At 41.7% G+C, this 20,335-nt stretch overlaps 1 protein-coding gene across 1 annotated transcript in view; it reads left to right on the top strand.

Annotated features, from left to right (window-relative positions):
• Positions 1 to 304: 304 nt before the first annotated feature.
• Positions 305 to 20,335, top strand: part of onecut2 (one cut homeobox 2) — a gene marked incomplete at both ends in the record, with an annotated part of 35,077 nt that continues 15,046 nt past the window's right edge. Inside the window, one exon of the mRNA XM_079288845.1 lies at positions 305 to 1,514. Within this exon, the coding sequence (XP_079144971.1) occupies positions 305 to 1,514 (1,210 nt within the window). The remainder of the gene's footprint in view (positions 1,515 to 20,335) is intronic.

Genomic DNA, 20,335 nt, shown 5'->3' with positions numbered 1-20,335 from the left:
AGTAACGCAGGAGGAGGAGAGGGCTGGATATGGGGGAGCCACCGCACAGGCCCGTACGATCGAGATAAAAAAAATAAATAAAAATATAAAAACACTTTTTTTTTGTTGATGTGCACCTACCGGGGAAAACACACAAAGACACGGAGCTGGAGAGGCCTTAGGAGGACGGGGAAACAACCGAGGAAGTGAAGGAAAAAGGGGGGATCTGACCCATCCCGGCGCATCAGGGGTGAAGCAGCGAGAGAAAGGAGCAGAAGAAGGAGACATCATTCCGCTCGACCCGATGGACTGAGAGGACAGATGAATGAAGACTGCCTACACTAACGCCTATAGATGTCTGGCCAAGGACCTGGATGTCTATGCCATGAACACGGACATGACAATGGACGGGCTTGGCAGCCTGCATGGCGGGGTGGCCGTGAGCTCCATGGTCCCTGACGTGGAGCTGATGAGCGGCCACAGCCCGCACCACGGCCGCGGGAGCTCCTCGGGGGGCCACGGGGCGGCGGCGGCAGCGGCGGCCACCCTGCGGATACACCAGGACCTGGCCGCAGCCGCCGCGTCGTCCCGCTCCGCCATGGTGTCCGGCATGGCCACGATACTGGACGGCAGCGGGGAGTACCGGCCGGAGCTGTCCCTGCCGCTGCACCACGCCATGAGCGTGCCCTGCGACACGTCGTCTCCCGGGATGGGGATGAGCGGCACCTACACCACCCTGACCCCGCTGCAGCCGCTGCCGCCCATCTCCACCGTGTCGGACAAGTTCCACCACCACCACCATCACCACCACCACCAGCGGCTCTCCGGGAACGTGAGCGGGAGCTTCACCCTGATGCGGGACGAGCGGGGGCTGCCGGGCATGAACAACCTGTACAGCCCCTACCACAAGGACCACATGTCCGGGATGGGTCAGAGCCTTTCCCCGGTGCTGGGCAACGGCCTGGGCTCCATACACAACACCCAGCAGGGTCTCCACAATTACGGCACCGCGACGCATGGGGGCCACGACAAGATGCTAAACTTCGACGCGCACCACACCGCCTCCATGCTGGCCAGAGGGGACCACCACCAGCACCGAGGCCTCGGTGGCCCGACGGCCGGGATGATGCCGCACCTGAACGGCATGCACCACCCGGGGCACCCGGCCATGTCCTCGGCGAGCCACCACCCCCACGCCCACCTCCAGTCTCCATCCCACGGGCCCGTGTTGGCTTCCACCAGGGAAAGACCGCCCTCCTCCTCGGGGACGCAAGGGGTGAACAGCTCGGGGCAGCTGGAGGAAATCAACACCAAGGAGGTTGCGCAGAGGATCACGGCGGAGCTGAAGAGGTACAGCATCCCCCAGGCCATCTTCGCCCAGAGGGTGCTGTGCCGCTCACAAGGGACCCTGTCGGACCTCCTGAGGAACCCCAAACCCTGGAGTAAACTAAAGTCAGGCCGGGAGACCTTCAGGAGGATGTGGAAGTGGCTGCAGGAGCCCGAGTTTCAGAGGATGTCGGCCCTCAGACTGGCAGGTAAGAACACAACAAACTGCGCTGCCATGCTGGTAGCTTTTGGTTTGCTTCGTGCGTCAGGACAAGAAGAGGAATTTAAATCTCCCCCATAAATTAAAAAAAAGAAAGAAATCTAAAATGATTTCCAACTGTCACTTTTTTCCCCCCAAACCTTTTTGCTGGCTTTGTTTTGGTGTTTCCTCGCGGCTCCTTTTCAGCACTCCAATTCAGATGAAGGAAATGTATTTAGAATCACCGGTGTTATGATTAACATTGTTGATCAACAACAAAAAGGGATCGATGGGAAATGACAAGGTCACGGGATTTCCCTCCAACAGTCCCCCCCCCCCCTCTCTCTCTGCAGCGACCCAGATTCTATGTTCCTATCCCTGCATATAAGAGGGGAACAACTGCACTTATACTAAATATCAATTTAATTATTATATGCTGTAAATTTCACCCAAATGATGGCTTCAAAATAAAATAACAGTAAGAAAAGCAAAGAGAAAGATGGGAGAAAAAAAGACGAAGTGCTTTCACTTCAAAATAATTTCGGAAAATTTGCACAAAATGTAGGAAATAATTCTTCCATTGAAGTCAAACTTCGGGCTCAGAGTTGTTCTATAATTTAGGGGTACGAGGGATTATATTATTCCGCCGCTGTCACGAGCCCGCTGAAGGCTGCTTTTATTCTCTTGCAGTATTTTGCAGGGAGAGAGGCGCGAGAGCACTCACAGCGGGCAGGGAGAGAGGGGGAGAGGGGGAGAGGGCTTTGTGTTTGATCGCGAGAGGCGCTTCAAGCGATCAGACGGGCTGTGTGACATAAACACGACGGTCTGCAGCATCAGTGGGTCTGGTGCCCCCTCTAGTGAGGAACTGCGTCCTCTGTCTGCCCCCCTCCCATCCAGCCTATTGTCTGCAGGGGACGGCAGCAGCAGCAAAACATATATATATATAATCAGGTGGCTTTGCAGGATCAGGATGAGTGTTTTTCTTCTGTTGTTTCATGTTATATTGTGTAACATGAACAGTTTTATGTGAGGTTTTTAGTTTGCCAGTGAGATCACATTTAATGGTATTTCATAGAGGTGTTTTTATGGCAATTTGGACATTTTGTAAGCCGGATGTTTGAGTTTAGCTTCAAGACACAAGTGAGATATATAGTGTTTACATTCACTTATTCATTTATACGGGGTTTTCTTATCTCATTGCAGCCGGTAGTTAGTGAAACAGTATGAAGAATACGCAAGTTCAGCTCAGTTGCGCAATAGGTCGGTTTTTCGCACAGGACTCAAACTTTTCATAAATCCACCTGGATGTCGTTGCTTTTATTGTGAAAATCTTAAAAATGTGAACTTTTCATGAGCCAAGATGATAAAATTAGGTTTGTGACATTTACAAAATAAAAAGTTCGTTTTTTAGAAGCAGGATACGTTTCTCAACCCAAAAAGAAACAGCTATCTCCCTTTAGTTAATCTAAGAATAAAAGAGACACGCACATTGTGTTCACCTAAAATCAACATGTTATTTGCTCCTTCTCACCAAGGTCCCAAAACAACTCATTGTAATACTAAAAGGTAAGATTTGTAACAAATAGATGCTGGAAAGATGCTTCTTGAAGAGCTGCATCAGGAGACTCATGAAATATCTTTACAGGCAGTACAATAAGTTTGCTTCACTACTTCACTTCAATACATGTTGCTGGTTTGTGCGCTTAAGAAAAAGACCAAAAACACTTTTTAAAGAGTTAAGAAGAAGTCTTTAACAACTGCTTTTCACTCTCCATGCTCCTACATTATTTGACATGTGGCAACCAAGATGAAGTAATCTGCATAAAACAAATATTGACACATAACCAAACAAAGTCAACGAAGCTAAACAAACATAAAACGATGAAATACTATTTGAAACAATGCAGAACAAGAGAACTTTATTATGTTCACTGCTGTCCAGTAAAAAAAACAGCTTTCAAAACAGTTTTCAGCTAAACTCAAAGACTTAAACATTCCTAAAAACCTAAACCCAATTACTTATGAAAGAAATTAAATGAATCTTTCTTGTCATGGTGCTGAAAAGCAAAGCTGTTTTCTAATTTACATTTTACAGACGTGTTTTTCATAATATAGATGATGCAGTGTGGAGTTTGACTTTATTTTCAATCAGGTTATAGTATCTGAAGCGTGTTGCTGCTGCTATCACTCGTATGACTCCAACAATAAACCTTCAGCATCAACATTTGATCTTCTTCAGTTGTTTTTGTTCCCTGAGTATCAGTCCAGAGAGTCTCTCTGGTGAAAGCAAGTCAATTCAAATAGATTCCTCAACAAGATGTGTTATTTATTTATTTATTATCGATACCTGTCCTCTTTGGAATAGAAAAAAAACATACATGTGAAAATGACAACGAATAGAAATGACAAATCGACATAATATGTAAAATATAATAAACGGTACTGTTCACTGAACAAACACAACCTACGTAGAGTTTTCTAAAATATCACTAAATAGAGAGTACCATTAATGTGCCTCAAATAGCTGAAATAATTCCATAATAATCTGAGAAAAACCTCATTACTCGTGTAGTATCAGCCATTCTGCTGTAACAAGATAAAACATTTAGCACTACAAAAGCACACAGGTCAGAAATAAGAAGAAACACATTACACTTAAATAACAGAGAGTATGCAGTATGTTTGAAATGTTTATAATTGTATGAAGTTCGGTTAATAGCGTAGATATATTAAGTATTCTACTGAGCATCGAATACTACATTTATTCCTTTAATATTTTTGTACGGGGACGTTTCAAATATCACCCAAATGATATGTATCGTAGGCTTAATGAACTGATCTGTTTATATTCAGTGTAACCATCAGTAATGAACGTTATCCAATACGTGTCTCCTTTATCTCCCATAGTGAATGTCAACTTCAATGAATGAAGCTATTTTATTGCTAAATTATTCCTAAAACAACATTAAAAAAATAAATTCTGACAGGAGCTCATTAATAACTTTATGAACTCGTTTTATTTCCTATCATATCTCTATTCTTACACCTTGTGTTGATTGTTGTTTGTGTTGTGACCTTTAGATCTGATCGTGTTCTAAAGTCACATATCTGCGATGGTTTCACCCGACATCCTGATGTCGTTCCTCATATTTGATGGCTGCCTCGTATTCCAATGTTTACAAGTAACATCTGTTCATTCTCCTTTTAAACTAATCGTGGCTTTATTTGTGGTGTGAATGTAACATGCTTTTAAGTGTCTGAGCAGTCTTTGCTGAATAGACTCTTATAAAGAATAATCACTGCTAATGGCGATCCAAACATCTCAGATCGGGCAGCTGATTCTCCAAAAATTGATTTGGAATTTTGCATTTATTGAGGCTAGATTCGGTCAGTGGAATTGGTCCAGGTTTTACCCTCACATTTACATTTGTGCCCCTACGTTTCAAATGTGTACACATGTGGATGAGATAATCTCTGCAGGATCTGTGTGTTACTTCGATAGGGGCTCTTTCATTTTCGGGGCTGGAGTTTGACGATATGTGTTGATGTGAAAATGACTTGAGTGATGGTGGATGGAGGGTGGAGCTGGAGGAGAGTATCCGTGTTGCCTCGTGTAAAATATACACCGTGAACAGCCTCGTGCTCAAACTGCTGTCTGACGGAGCTGCTTTCCCTCTCTGCTAAACACTCGCTGGCTGCTGTGTGTGTGTGTGTGTGTGTGTGTGTGTGTGTGTGTGTGTGTGTGATGCTGGTTTCTTCTTTTAAAAGGCCCCCTATCCACGAATCAAACCTGAAATCATTGTTAGGGTTAGGGATTGACTGAATGCTTTTTCAATCGTAGAGTCAATAGTTGCAGTGGGCTATCCCGGTTTTGGTTGGTCGATACCAAATTGACACTGTGTCAATTCCTTGCATTGAGGAATAAATATTTGTTTTACTACAAACCCCTTTTTTCTTTTTCAATAGGAAACTAGATAACTAGAAAGCTTCCTGATTGACATGCTGTATCTTCAGAAAGCTGGTCACCAGTTCAAGAGTCAGTGTTGTTGAGGAAAGATGCTACAACCTCGAAGCTAACTGTGCTTAACATTAGCCTAGCTTAGCACAACGTCTGGGTATGACCGACAAAAATTGAAACTCCTACAATTCCAACAACTTTTCAAGAAAAGTTTCCATAGAAATGTAAAAATAAGACATTGCAGTTTGGTAAGAAGCTTGTTTGCTGGTAAGATACAGAAACATCCAATCAACAGCCCCGTTGCCAGGAAGTAATGTTGTCATAGTACATTTCGGCAAACCAAAGATATGTTGAATGTCAACGTCTTTTTACATTGGGTCAGAGCAAGTGAAGTAGTTTATAGCGTGACCGTTGTTGGAAGAAATGTGGTGTAACAGGCGAGAAAGTCCACTTAGAGCGGGTCGGAATCTTGGTGGACGAGGCAAAAAGGACTTTCACCCAGGTGACCGCTGTTCCTGCACCGCGTGAAACCAAAAGCCAACGTTGACTTTACGCTTGTTATGCACGGTTGTTGTGCTTGTTCAGATCAGATTAAGATTCAACTTTATTGTCCTTGCACAGAGCACAAGTACTAGGACAACTGGGGGATGGGGCTACCACCGTGGTGCAGAGTTTAGTAAGGTGACAGCTGAGGGGAAGAAGCTGTTCCTGACCTAATATTACGTAAGAAAGTCAGCTGTGGGAAGTTATGGTTTATTTACGCTAGTTAGTTTGTTGCGGCTGTTACGTACCATTGTTACATTATTGTTGGAACACAAACAAACATCTTTTTTCTGACCATAACCAAGTTTTGTACCGAACCTAACCAATTGTGTCACAAATGTTAACTATGTCAATTTGAGCGTTTCTGCCAGCGTGACACGAGGCTGATATGAAACGGATATGGGCTTCAGAAACATTGACATTCAGTGTATCTGTGGTTTGCAGGAACGTAGAACGTCTGCATTTTTTCAGGCGACCGGGTAGCAAACTTTTGTCCTCGTCTGATAACAGGGTGAAGTCAGCGGCTGGCCGCTGTAAAGCTTTTAAATTCATTTTAATCAATTCACTTCTGAATTTTGGATCCAATTTTTATGAATTTATCATTTATATGCCACAGATTTTCTTTTCTGATTTCAGCAACAACAGAACAAAACATGTAAGCTACTTAAAGAAAAGACTGGAAGCGCTGCTGGCAGCCAAACCCGGTTGATGACAAGAAAGATTGGTGACGACGAGCATGTTAGCTTTCAAACAACATGTCAATCAGACATTCGTTTTTTCTCTTTCGATGGAGCAAGGCAAGCCGTTTCCAATACTTCCAGCCTTTGTGCTAAGCTAGGCTAAACATGTACTGGGCCTCTGAAAGTGAGTATGAATGGGTTTCCTCTTCCAGCTTGACATTGAAGCTGTATTTTGCGTCCAGTGGTTTCACAGAGAATGGAGGCTATATTGTCCCAGTTGTTACGGCAGAAAGCCATCAACACTCCTGGTTGTTGTGAAGATACTCCAGCTTAGTTTTATACTTTTTTTTTGCCGGGCTTTTGCTCATTTCATCACTCTCTCTTCTCTCTTTGCAATGACTGTATGAACAGCGTGAGCCTCAAATCCTACATCAACAACGCTACAAGCAACCAATAGAGCTGAGGTCAAAGGTCAGAGCGGCAACACTCAGACAATAGATGGAGCAAATATTCCCCTGACCCTGAGACGGGCAGAGGGCTGAGGGAGGAGCAGCATGCAGGGCTGAGAAAGAAATGAGAGAGCTGTGAGGCAGGGTTATTTTAGTCTTTTCTCTGACTTCATGTTCTGTACATTCACAACAATGAAAATATGAACGATTAGCCTTCCTCTTTCAGTTCACTCCCTCTCCACTCGTACCCTTCAATATCTTTTTCTCCCTCGCTGAATCAGTCACTTGATATCGTCCTGTTTAGAGCCGAAAAAATGTATTTATTGATTAGGCTATTCCCAGAAAGTTGAAAGTCATTTTTAAAGCAAAAAATAACAAAGATTATCTTGTTCCAGCATCTTGAACTTAAGAAGAATTTACTAATTGTCTTTGTATTGTACAATAGTAAATTGGATGTTTTAGACATTGCTCAGACAAAACATTTGAAGACGACAGTTTGAGCTTTAGGAAAGTGTGAGTGCCGCTTTAACCATGTTGATCATTCTATTGACCAAACCATTCATCGATCAGGAAAATATCCAGTAGTTGCATAACCCTTCCCCCATTCCTCACTCTCTCACTCTCTCGCTCATATTTCTGCAGTGTTCTAGAGTGATGATGTAAATAGGATTTATTTATATAGCACTTTTCAAAAGGAAAATTTAGCACAAAAGAGGAGGAGCTGGATAACTAACGTGTTCTTTTAGTTAGAAGGCTGCAGCATGTTCACCCACTGAAGACAGGAGTGTAATGAACTGCAGTAATATTGGCATTAAGACAACAAAATAGGAACTGATTCATTTCTCTTCTTTAAACGATATAACATGTTGGATTCTATGCTTTTCTCTGCATCATTTCCCAAAGAAGTTTCATAGAAAGAAAAAAGCAAGTTGGTACTAATTATATGGATCTGGAGTCAGCTAGGATTTCTTTTTTTTTTGGTTGGCGGGGGGGTATTATTCATGTGATTTGTATGCAAAATAGGTCTGCCAAACCACACAGGACAAAAAAATGTAACCTGCGGCATCACTTTAAAAGTAGCCCAATTCTGTGAAAAACGCTGACCTGGCAACACTGGATTGCTGGCAGCACACATCTAGTCAACGGTTGTCAAACAATGAACTATATGAAGACATATTCTGTTGTTTATGGGACTGCGGCATGTTTGAGTGTTTCTTTTTGTTTTCCTTCTTTTTATAGAAATAGGGTTCGGGTTATGTGCTGAATTGTTGTATCTGTTGATAGTTTGATAAAGTGATTTATTTTCCTGTCAAATTTAAAACTGAAATTTGCTTAATTTGTCTGACCACAAATAAACGATGTGGCCAAATGTATGTGGAAACATGTCTATATATTTTTGTGTACCTAGTCTGGGGATTATTTTCATTGTCTTTAGCTTGGTTCCAGACCTCTGAACCGGCTTCTGCGTGACTCATTTCTTTCGTGATTTAAAAAAGGTCTGTTATTGTGCTTTTCAAAGGCCGTTTCCCCAACTGGAAAAACAATAAACCAATCAGAGATTTATGAGCGGGTTTATGAATGGTCATCTTCCTACAAATGTTGGCTATTGACAAAAAACGTTAACTACCTTGTATGAAAGTACAGGTTGTTGTAAGTCGACATACAGAAATAATGTTAATGTTTTCAATCATCGTAGAAAAAAACCCATCAAATGAACTGCTTCTATAAACCACGATCACAGCTTCTGCGTCCACTTAAATTATCAATGGTGGGACAAATCCGTCAGCCACTGCTGATTGGTGAGCAAAGCAAAACAATCCCTGCAGCGAGGTTCCACACTGATGAATGGTGCCTTCAGCTCCATCACATATTGGTGTACGGTTCAGGTCATTTCAGCCCCATACACTGTTGAGCGCTTCCTTTCAACATTTCCTATATTTTTACCTTTGAAAAGAACAACATTTTAACATGTGTCAGGTATACAGGTATTTTGGTTTCCGCATACTTTTAGCCGTGTCGTCCAAGCACAGTATTGTTAAAGCAGGTTCTTGGACATACAAGGTTTACATTACGAGTGTAAGAATTCAGAATTTTAAAGAAAAATGATATGAACATTACCAAACAGTATTCTATGATAAAAAAAAAACAAATCTGTCCGTCTAAATGTCTTTCTGGAGCTTCTCCCCTTGCCTCCTTCTCCTCTCCCTCTTCATTTTGAATCTTTTTCTTTCTCTCGCCATCTCTCCCCTCCCTTGGACCTGTCTCTCTCTCTCTCCCTCTTTTGGGGGAAGGTATTATGTGATCGTCAGGGGAATTGAACACAAGAGCAGAGGCAGCAGCGGCCCGATGAATTATTGATTGGAATCTCGGCGTGACCCGCCTCGGTCTGCTCACTTCACTTCTTCTTCACCTCGCAGCCGGGTTAACCAGGCAAAATGGAGGGAGGGAAGAGGAGAGAGAGAGGAGGAGGAGGAGTCCATTGTTTGGTCGGAGGATGCTGCTTGCCTGTGACTCCAAGTGAATTATGGATGCTCAAATCAGTGTTAGAATAGAATAGCTCATATAAAAGCTGTACAAATAGGATCCATCAGCACAAACGAGTAAACATAGGGGGAAGTGCTCTAATAGTTTATATGGTAATTCAGTATAATGTACATTCCCAGAGCACTTAATTCCATCAGTACGTCAACAGAATCATATCATACCAGCCCTGTCTCCTAAACATTACCTTCCCCAAATTTGAGGGAAACCTTTTTTATCGGGTTTATGTTTTGCTGTATCGTGTTGTCACTATAACATGACCAAATTTTGTCGGCGACGGGGTTTGTCATGCTCACCACACCACTGATCTCAGCGTCTCTTTTTAGCACTAATACCGTTTCTCGATCACTGTTAAGTTGCTGTCAATGGAAATCAACACTTGCTACAAAAAGCCGACCAGAGAGAGATTATGCACTTTGAGTTGCTGGAAGGCCTTTCGTGGTAATGAAGCAACATGTTTTAATAGCTTTTGGACAACAGTGGAGTTCTATGGCACAGGGAAATAAGATACATCAGGCTTTGGATACACACACACAATGCTAAATGAATGCTCACTTCATTGCCGGAAAAACATGGTCAGACGCATCCGATAATGTCTTTTCTGTTAGCGAACAGAAAGAGAAGAGGCCACTTAGAGTCAAATCGTGCTGAAACCCTGAATGACTTAACCTAAATATTTTCCATTTTACGCATCCTGCTGCAGGCAGACACGGTGCATTATTTATGAGCCGGCTCTGCTTTATGACACAGATTACCAGCAGTAACTGCTCGTGTGTCTGTGTGGGTTTGGCTTTACGCTTTCAGACTGTGGGAATACAGTTTGTGTCCGTTTTCAGGGGTTTTGTTCTGACCTCCTGCATATTTACAGGCTGCTATTGATCCGTATTAATGGATTTCAGGCTGCTGAGAGGAGACTTTTGATGTTTGTTTGTGTGTCAGCGTGAGAAGATTTGACAGACCCGGTTATTTCTGTCCTCTCCTGTCGATAGCGGTGTTGGAGGCTGGAAACCGCGGCATGATAAAGTGTGTTTACAGGTGTTGGGGAGTACTACTGCAGATGTAGAAAAGTTGTATGAAAACTTTTGTCTCAAGGGATGCCACTCGAGTCACAGTTGGGTTGGGGCTGAAGAAGTTTGAAAAGAAAAGAAATTTGGGGTTGTGGAGTTGGAAAGAAGGAATTTTATCGGACAAAGAAACAAATATCCTGTTATATCGTTTAGGTGTTTGGAAATGTTGATACTTTTGTCAATGTTACAAAAGACTAAATCTCCACCATGTTAACATCTGATCTCTCTCTTGATATTTTATCTGGATCAGGAAAAACACGAGCATAGTAGATAGACTCATAATTGAATATTTATTTATATTTGTATTTGCGATCAGAATGCAATCAGCCAGGTGTAAATCAGCTGCCTCAGCTTGGTACGATACAAAGTGATTTGTATTTCTAAATATGCTCAAGAAGTCACATAAATAAACATCAGATTACTGACCAGTTACGTTTGAATATGACATCATCAAGAAGACTGTTTGCTAGCTGGCGTTCCCTTGGATGCAGTGACAGGAAATGGATCTGTTGAACAGAAATGTGATGTGGGAGACAAACCGTGCAACAGTAGAAGCCCCAAAGCGTGTGGTGAGGAAATATCACCCCGAATACATTACATCTGAACTCATAATGGCCGGCAGAGATGGGTGAGGATGAGCAGAAACATATTTAGCTTTTATACAGCTGAACGTGGCATTACACATATTTACAGCCCGGTCTTCAGTCTAGTCTTTTCGCATTTGTTTTTTGTGTTGCCAGGTTGTGTATTTTGTTTCATTTATTTGGGAAAATGGTACTCTGAAATCTTTTTTTGAACAATCACAAGTGGGTCTTACGTTACAAGGATGAGAACCCCTGGTGAGAAATGACATCATTACATTACATCACCTCTTCCAGCTATCTTAAGCTTTCTGCCAAAAAGACACAAGCCCTTCTTGAGCAATGTAAAAAAGAAAAAGAAGTAGAGTAGAGCCCACACAGCAGCATCGCTCTGGGAGACTCTCAAGGGAATTCCACCATGCAAGATAAAAGAAGCTGAGCTAGCACTAATGCTTGCGAGCTTCTGGCTCTGATTGCCTTTTTTTTTTTTACAGTATATGTAACGTTAGCAAGAGTTAGCAAGTCTCAGTGAAAGTAGCCTATGGAAGCCTGTCAGTCACATGACCCTCGCCTTGCAACGTGTAGTCGTCCCTCGAGAGCAGGCTGTCTGTTGTCCCTAACATTTGCATATTGAGATCTGATCCCCATGCAGGCAGAATCAAGAGCACTTATCAATACCAGTTGTAATTGCTCAGACCTGAGATCAGAAGTCATTGTCTGGATAACGTATGCAGATAGAGATTGCAGGTGAATACCAGGAGCAGACGAGAGTTACAAGGTTTTGACCTCGCGACCCCGGAAACACATTGCACGTTTTTCATTCAGCACCGAGCTGGAGTCTGCACTCCAAACTTCAGCGTTGTGCGCTCAGACCCTTTACAAACCTACGCTGCAGCTCCCAATAAGAAAATAAGTGGAATAGCCTCGTGATTTATTTAGTTAAGTCTGTCCACACGGTGCCCCGGCGGTGTTGGAGCGGTAGAAGTGTTGCCGGCGCGAACTAAGCGACTCGGGGTCCGGGGGAGAAAATGGTCCTGTCGACCGCTTTATTACGGTGGTCAAATCAAACGTGACACCTGGACTCTGAGCTCGACGAGGCGGAGCTCACCAAGAATACACACCGCACAATTGGTCAGAACTACACACACACACACACACACACACACACACACACACACACACACACACACACACACAAGTGCAGGTATAGGCAGCAGGGAGGACAGGATCACAACTTTGATTCATGCTTTAAGGACCACATCAGTTTTTTCACATCATTTAGCAATGCACTTTGAAAGCAGTGCATTAGTGGTAATATCTCTCCACAGTGGTAATGTTAAATACCTGTCTTTCTCAAATTAAAGACTACATTTCCCATCACTGTTGTTTTGCATTTCTTTTTTCTTTTTTTTATTTTTGCTGAAAGCTACAGTGCCCAGCTGTTGCAGAAAATGAATTGGGATAAGATAATGGCATTTTGTGCTGAAACATTGAAACAGAAAAGTCTGAATTGAACCTTGAGCTGTGGAGTTTGAGAGATGCGAGTGTTTTACATTTACTGAAATGTGCTATTGCGACATTACGGGAAATGTAGGATCCAGTGTTTCTGGAGCTCGACTCATGCGAGTCAGGATATCTGACTCTCTCCACCTTATGAAAGTGACATACTGATTCACTGCGATAATTACTGAATTTAAACGGTCCGTTCTAAACGTCAGTGTGTGGTTGCCTCAATGTAAGTTGTATAAGAAGGCCTGTGGTACAGTCACGGGAGGCGCTGATAATAATCAATCCAAATTGATCATTATCATTAAACAACAACAACAGTTGAACAAAGCACCGTAAAATCAAATACATATATAAATCAAAAGTAACCCTTTGTCATATCTTAAACCAGGTTGCTATAGCGTCTTATGTTCACCTGCGATGAATTCACACACACACACACACACACACATATATATATATATATATATACATATATATATATATATATACATATATACATATATATATATATGTATATATATATATATATATATATATATATATATATGTATATGCTACACACACACATATATATATATATATATATATATACATATATGTATATATATATATATATATATATATATATATATATATGTATATGCTACACACACACATCTATATGTCCAGTAATATATGTATGTGTAGGATACTGTTTACAGGGCCATACTTGATTTGACAATGATGCGTTTCAAGGCATCCTGTAAACAATACAACATGTTCAACGATCCGCTGTATATTTACTCGCGCTGTCAGAGTCTCGGGTCCAATCAATATTGGAGACTCGTGGCAATTTAGGTCAGACGTGACCTAGAATGGAGGGAAGCAAGAAAGTCTGGATCGGACTTGTTTGGGTCGTTCTGCAGCGACGTGTAGAGCGGAGTCCGATCACTGTTCCTACAGTATGTCTCAAACATTACGTCGGATTCATTGGTATTGGTGTCGCAGCGCTGCTGAAATAAGTCTGTCCGGAGGCATAATGAATGAGGACAGGCAGCATGGCAGGGTTTACTGCCAAAGACAAACAGTGTTTTTAAAAGAAAAGGACAATAAACACACGCTCCGCTTTGACCTTGTGCTTCACCAAAATCATGCAATTCCCTCTGAGGATAACAAAGAAACGCATTAACAAATAACTGTATTTAAATGATATTGTTATTATTACTTTAATGATTGCTGCTATTATCAAGGATTACTATTTGTATTTATATGTGAAATCTGTAATAATAAAACAAATTTACTCTAAAAATCATGTTTAAATTTAAATCTCTATACAAATCAAATAATAAAATAGATGAAAAGTCAATTAGTATTCATAACAATGAAAAAGAATAATGCCCTGCAGAAATGGAAAGTAAATACATATTAATTCAGTATTATTAATCTTCTATTTATCAACAATGATAACAGTTGTTATTATCAATAATAACAATAAATCAATACGAATAATTATAACTTCACAAAATATGTATTATAATATGACAAGAAACCAATTAAGACTTGATTTAATTTAAAGCATGATATCCTCTTACAAGTATATTTAAAATGAATGTTGTTACTGCTGTTGTTGCTGTCATTGTTGTTAAAAGAAAAATGTTTCTCACTTGTATCTCTGATTTGTGTGCATGCTGCTCTGACTGACAGTGCTCTGGATGTAAATGTGCTGATGTGTATCTATAGCCGATCAATACACTGATGGTCAGACACGGAGACCGAACACAAACAAGGAAGTGGACGCACATTCTGTTTGTTGTCCCAGCTGCTCCCCGTCTCTGCTTGTGTTGTTGTTTTCTGTTATTTCAGTTTCTCTCTCAGTGTGTTTTTTTATGAAATGTGTGTGTGTGTGTGTGTGTGTGTGTGTGTGTGTGTGTGTGTGTGTGTGTGTGTGTGTGTGTGTGTGTGTGTGTGTGTGTGTGTGTGTGTGTGTGTGTGTGAAAACAGCAGTTTTGGGCTCCGCTGTGCGTGCGGATGGATGATGTGGATCGATGGCTGTAATCCCGAGCAGATTAAAAGAGCATTAATACTGGCAACGATAACGTAAACGGTGCGGACCCAGATCTCCATTGATCTGCAGGAACCTGATCCAGACCAGTTCCTGGAAGAGATGGGGGGGGGGGGGGCTATGAAGAAGTAGGCCAGAGAGAGAGCTGACATTAGACAACAATGAGAGAGGCAAACTGTATCGAATTTCAGCAATTTAAATCGAGTTATTTTGAAATTCTCAATTTTGAATTTGTGGATCCGAATTTTCGAGAAGTTGAAAAAAGAACGTAAAATCATCAGATTTTGAAATTGCAACTCGAGAAATTTCACATATTCATCAAGAACAAATACATTCAGATACATGGTTTTCAAATATATTTATAAAATTTCAATATTTAGTATTTCGGTGGCTGTTAAAATTCAAATGCTGATGACCCTCATTTGCTTCTGTACACTTTGCTTCATGTTCTTATTCGGACACGTTTTCTTCTTCGGATGATATACGGGTTTCTTCACCTCACCTACACGCTTCGTTTCTTTATTGTGTTGACCTATTGTCTTGTCATGTGTCTAAACCAAAACATGCAGCACGTTCTGATGGTCATTATTTTTGCCCCTCCTTATACCTGCTGCAGATCTGCTGGTAAAAGCATTACAAGCAGCCGGTGTGATGAGTGTCAGATGGATGGGTGTGCAGGGAATCCTCCTCTATTCGATTGTGCCACCTAACTGGATTCATTAAGCGGAATCCGTCAGTTATTGGATTATGTTTCATATTGGATTGATGGCATCCAATTGTAGATATTGCGGCCTTTAATTGGGACAGGTTTGGATGGACGGAGAGGGCAGAAACATGTCAGAGAAAAAGCTGAAAATAGGAACAAATAATCAGCCAATGGAGCAGGAAAAGTAAAACCAAGTAATAAACTATAAACATAAAGGAAATAAAACAATAAAAAAAACTAAACAATAAAACTGGGTATAAAAAAAGGTAAGAAAGAGAATACACACTATATGGTCATCTGAGCAGCTTTTTGTCTCTCAGAGCAGAAGAAACGGGTCAACTCGTATCGTTGGCCGCCGATCGTTCGGAGACAAACACAGCGGTGAGCGGATTGCCAGGGTGTCCGTTTATAGCTTGCCCAACCTGCTTTTGATCAATCACCGATTACAATACAATCTATTGATCAGAGAATATTATCTTTCTACCTGTGTTTGTTCTCTGGTTCTCTGTGCTGTGAGACTGAGCGGCGATGGCTTCAGGCTGCCAAAAAAAGATTGCTGATAAGAAAAGGTACCGAGAAGCCAGTTAACTCATCATCTATTAGCCTGTGTGTGTGTGTGTGAGTGTGTGTGTGTGTGTGTGTGTGTGTTTGTTTGATGTCCAAAAAGAGCTTCCCTCTGACTTATCCTCACTGTCAACATAAAGCAGGTTAAAGGTTAGTGCATGAACTTTCTCTGCAGTGACTTTTCACTCCAGACATCACACTTTTTTAATACTTTCATTTATTTTAACTAATTTGAATTGTTTTTTTTTTTTGCTGGGATTCTTCTATTTTAAGCATTTGGCATGTTGCACCATATTTCCCATTGTGCTTTGTTTCGGTTAATTAGTGAGCATCATTTTGCCATGAAGTCAGTGGCTGGTTTTGTAATTATAGCTTATTTGCTACACTGTGCTCTATATTAACCCTCCGCCATTTAAAAACAAACCTCTAATAACATGTTGTCTGCTTGCGGACAGCGGAAAAGCTTCTGACAAGACGACGCAGTAGTTTGTCACATATCTTTTTTGCGACATTTTAAAAGTTGGCTTAATATTTGCTTGTCAATAGAATGGAAAGGATACTGACCTATAATTACTTTATCAGTTGATATGTTGAACATGTTAATAAAGCCGCATTTCCGCAGAGATAGAGCAACGAAGTTGCCGTCATGTTTTTGTCCAACTGATGGAAGAAAGTCCAGCATTGGCTCTCTTTTAGCTCTGTTTTTGGTCTCCACCAACTCCTCAGTGAAATAGATATAACTCTTCAGCTGCTAAATGCCCCGCTGTGTTCACCCACAGGTCTCCAGCTGTGTCTGTCGGCCTTTTGGTGCTGAGCAGATTGTGTGCAGTAGTTTTATTTCGGGATTGTTTGCTGGAAACGATGCTGATGAGAGCAGTGAGAGTGAACCGGAACAGTTAAGCCAGAGAACCAAAAACAGTGAGCTGGAAGTAAACGCTTTATGGAGATGAGGGAGGGCAGAGTTGGGTGCTACATTTTCACTGGGTTTGTCAGTATGAGCAATAAGTAGTCATATGATCCATGTTAATCTAAAAACAATGATTGTAGCAGCTTTAAGTGTCCAATGGGTAAAACCAAGGCACTGCATGGTGCACTCAAGGTTTTCCACGATCACGAAAAATGTCATGAACACTACTTTCAGCTAGAAACCCCACGATGCAATGTGTTGCGTCTGTGATTATGTGTGGAGTTTTAAATGTGCTTTTCTTCGTAAGGGGATACATCTGAGGTTTCACGTGGAGTTTTCTTTTTGAATGTTGGATACCATTGCCTCTTTGGGCCCTGAAAACCCTCGAGGTGAAAGGAAAGCCAACAGGAAATTGAAGTTTAGAGGTGACGAGCTAAAAAGGTCAGACGCCGCAGCTCTGTGGGCTTGATGAAGGCCTTCTTCCAGGCCATTTCATAGGCCATTTAATTCCATCGACATGATCAAAATGGGGAGACAGATCAAATAATTTGTATCGATTAACAACGCAACTAAAAGCAAGAACGCATCTTCGAAACTCCCACGTTTGATGTAATTAGCATTGCTGTTGTTTCTTTCATTATTGTAGAGGCGTCTGTTTGTTTAGCCACCTTACAAATTGCTGAATAGCAGATGCAAAACTAAAGAGAGAAGAAGAAAGAGAGAGAGAGAGAGAGAGAGAGAGAGAGAGAGAGAGAGAGAGAGAGAGAGAGCGAGAGAGAGAGAGGTGGATGACATCAAACTCCGCTGAGGCCATTTCCTCATCAGCTCAATGACATCACTGAGCCACCGGGGGCTGTGATTGGTCGACCCGTTTCTCCTGGTAAACAACTGGAGATACATTACAGTGTGTGAGTGGGTATGCGTGTGTGTGGGTGTAAGCGGTCAGCGAGACCTTTGGCCGGTGATGTCATCACAGACTGTGTGGATATACAGATTATACACTGATCTCTCTGGACACACACACACACACACTGAATACTCACTCGCTTTCTCCCCCTTTGTTCCTCAGTACAATCAGTCGTAGAATTAGATCTATGTATTTGTGATGTAGTGCAGGATGTACACAAGTTGGTAAAGCAAAAACCCGCTATGTTGTACTTTAAACTCTTCTTTGAACCAAGTTTGCATTAAAATGGAATAATTAACTTACGATCCACTATCTTTTGTTACATTAATCATTGAATGGTTTAACCCCTGGGTTTAACAGATAAGACTGATGTAATGTTCCTTTTTTATTGCGAACACATCCAAAACCAACAAGTCCGTCTCTCAATACTTTCTGACTTCCATTGGCTCCTGCAGAAGCTGTAAAGATATATTTTTTAAACAGCTCACAGATGCATAGTTCCATTTTTGAAAAAGGCTCAGTAATTTCCTAAAACAGCTCGTCACCGTAGTTTTTGATCGGAGGTCAAACGTGTTTGTCGGGGACTATTTTCAGCAGCGGATTCATACACATTTGGCGCACTGGGGAGGATTTGTGTCAGCAGGACGACTTACTTGGGACTGAGTCAAAATAAACGACAGTGTGTGTGTTCATGGTGATGAAGGAACATGTCACGCAGTGAACCAGTGTGGCTCATTGTTGAATAAAGACACGTAACTTTTACATGCTAATATGCTCACAATGGCAATGCTAACATCACGCTGATGTTTAGCAAGTACAATGTTTGCTATTTTTACCATCTTAGTTTAGTATGTTCAAAGGTAATTTCGTTATTTTTTTACTACATACCAGTATTAAGCGCTGTGTTGCAAACGTGTTGCAATGCAATCGCTCGTGGCAATTCCGCTTCGTCAATGTAGCTTTGCGCCACCGGCTCAGATTGTTATAATAAGTGTCTGACAACATTATGGAAAGAACCCTACAGATAAACAGAACCTGTTTCTTCACCTTGATCTGGTCTGTTTGCTATTGTGTCTAACCAAGTAGAGGAGACTCTAACGAGGAGACTCTAACGAGGAGACTTCTCGTTCGGAAAACTGCAAACGGTGAATTGTTGCCAGAACACAACGTAGGAAACGTGAGTGCGAGTTGGAGAGTTGGAGTCTCGGTGAGTTTGTTGCGTTGGCGTAGCGTAGTTTTATCCCAAATATATTCAATGTCACAGCTTAATATTTAGCTGATTTCCACAACGTGGATGCGTCACTAGATTTCCGAACGAGACTTCTCCTTGAGCGATTCAATTGCAGCCCGTTAAGTGACTGTCGTCTTGAGCGTTCTCCATCAATACTCGACCAATTTCAGAAATGTTAACCCTGTTCGTCACTTAGACACAACACCATGGGAATATATCCACTTTGAAAAATACCGAAGGTCTCCTTAAGCTCTGCTAATTAACGCTAAACACAAAGTTTGTCTCAAGGTGATGGAAATGCCATTATTTTGTCAAAACAATTTGTCCTTAGGGGAACATGAATAAATGTTATGCCTCTTGAAATGGAGGCGACAGGAATTTGCCACTGTTTTGTAACATATCATTGGTTAATTAGAAAAACAAAAACGAATCAATAGGAAGATAGACATCAGTATAGACATACACCACAATACCGTCTTCTTAAAGGATTCTATCAGATTCATTCATGCTCTCAGTAATTCTGTTCAGTGTGTGTGTGTGTGTGTGTGTGTGTGTGTGTGTGTGTGTGTGTGTGTGTGTGTGTGTGTGTGTGTGTGTGTGTGTGTGTGTGTGTGTGTGGAACCAGAGACAGAGAGAGTGTCTTTAGTCTGTTGTTCCATTTCCGGTTATCGTCTAAACGCGGAAGCATCGGGGTGGTGCATTAAGCGCAACCACACACACACACACACACACACTAGCTTATAGTGGAGGGCTGATTGCTACGATGCTGTGTCTCTACTCTCTGTACACATCTGTGTGTGCAAGTTTAAGTGCTGAGATATGAAGCCTCAAATGTGTTTGCCAGGCTGCCATGTCGAGGGTAAGCATCTCAAGTCTGCACACTGTAATGTACTGCAATATTCCTACTACTGGGAAGGATATTGCTTTTTACGTCCACGTTCTCATAGTTCTGGCCATCATTCATCTCAGTTATGGTAACCAAAAGATCTAGTGATACAAAGTGCGTGTGTTGGTGCAATAAAGTGGTTGTTTCGACTAACTGGCCTGATATTACATGGTGGTGTGGGCTGTGATCGTTTTTAGGCAGTGATAGTGGAATCATGTAAAGCTTGGAATCATCACAATAACTTTCACCATCGTTGAGGAA

This window comes from Melanostigma gelatinosum (genome assembly GCF_949748355.1).
Source record: "Melanostigma gelatinosum genome assembly, chromosome: 18".
In the NCBI taxonomy this organism is placed as follows: domain Eukaryota; kingdom Metazoa; phylum Chordata; class Actinopteri; order Perciformes; family Zoarcidae; genus Melanostigma; species Melanostigma gelatinosum.
This window is presented reverse-complemented; position numbering and strand designations above follow the sequence as displayed.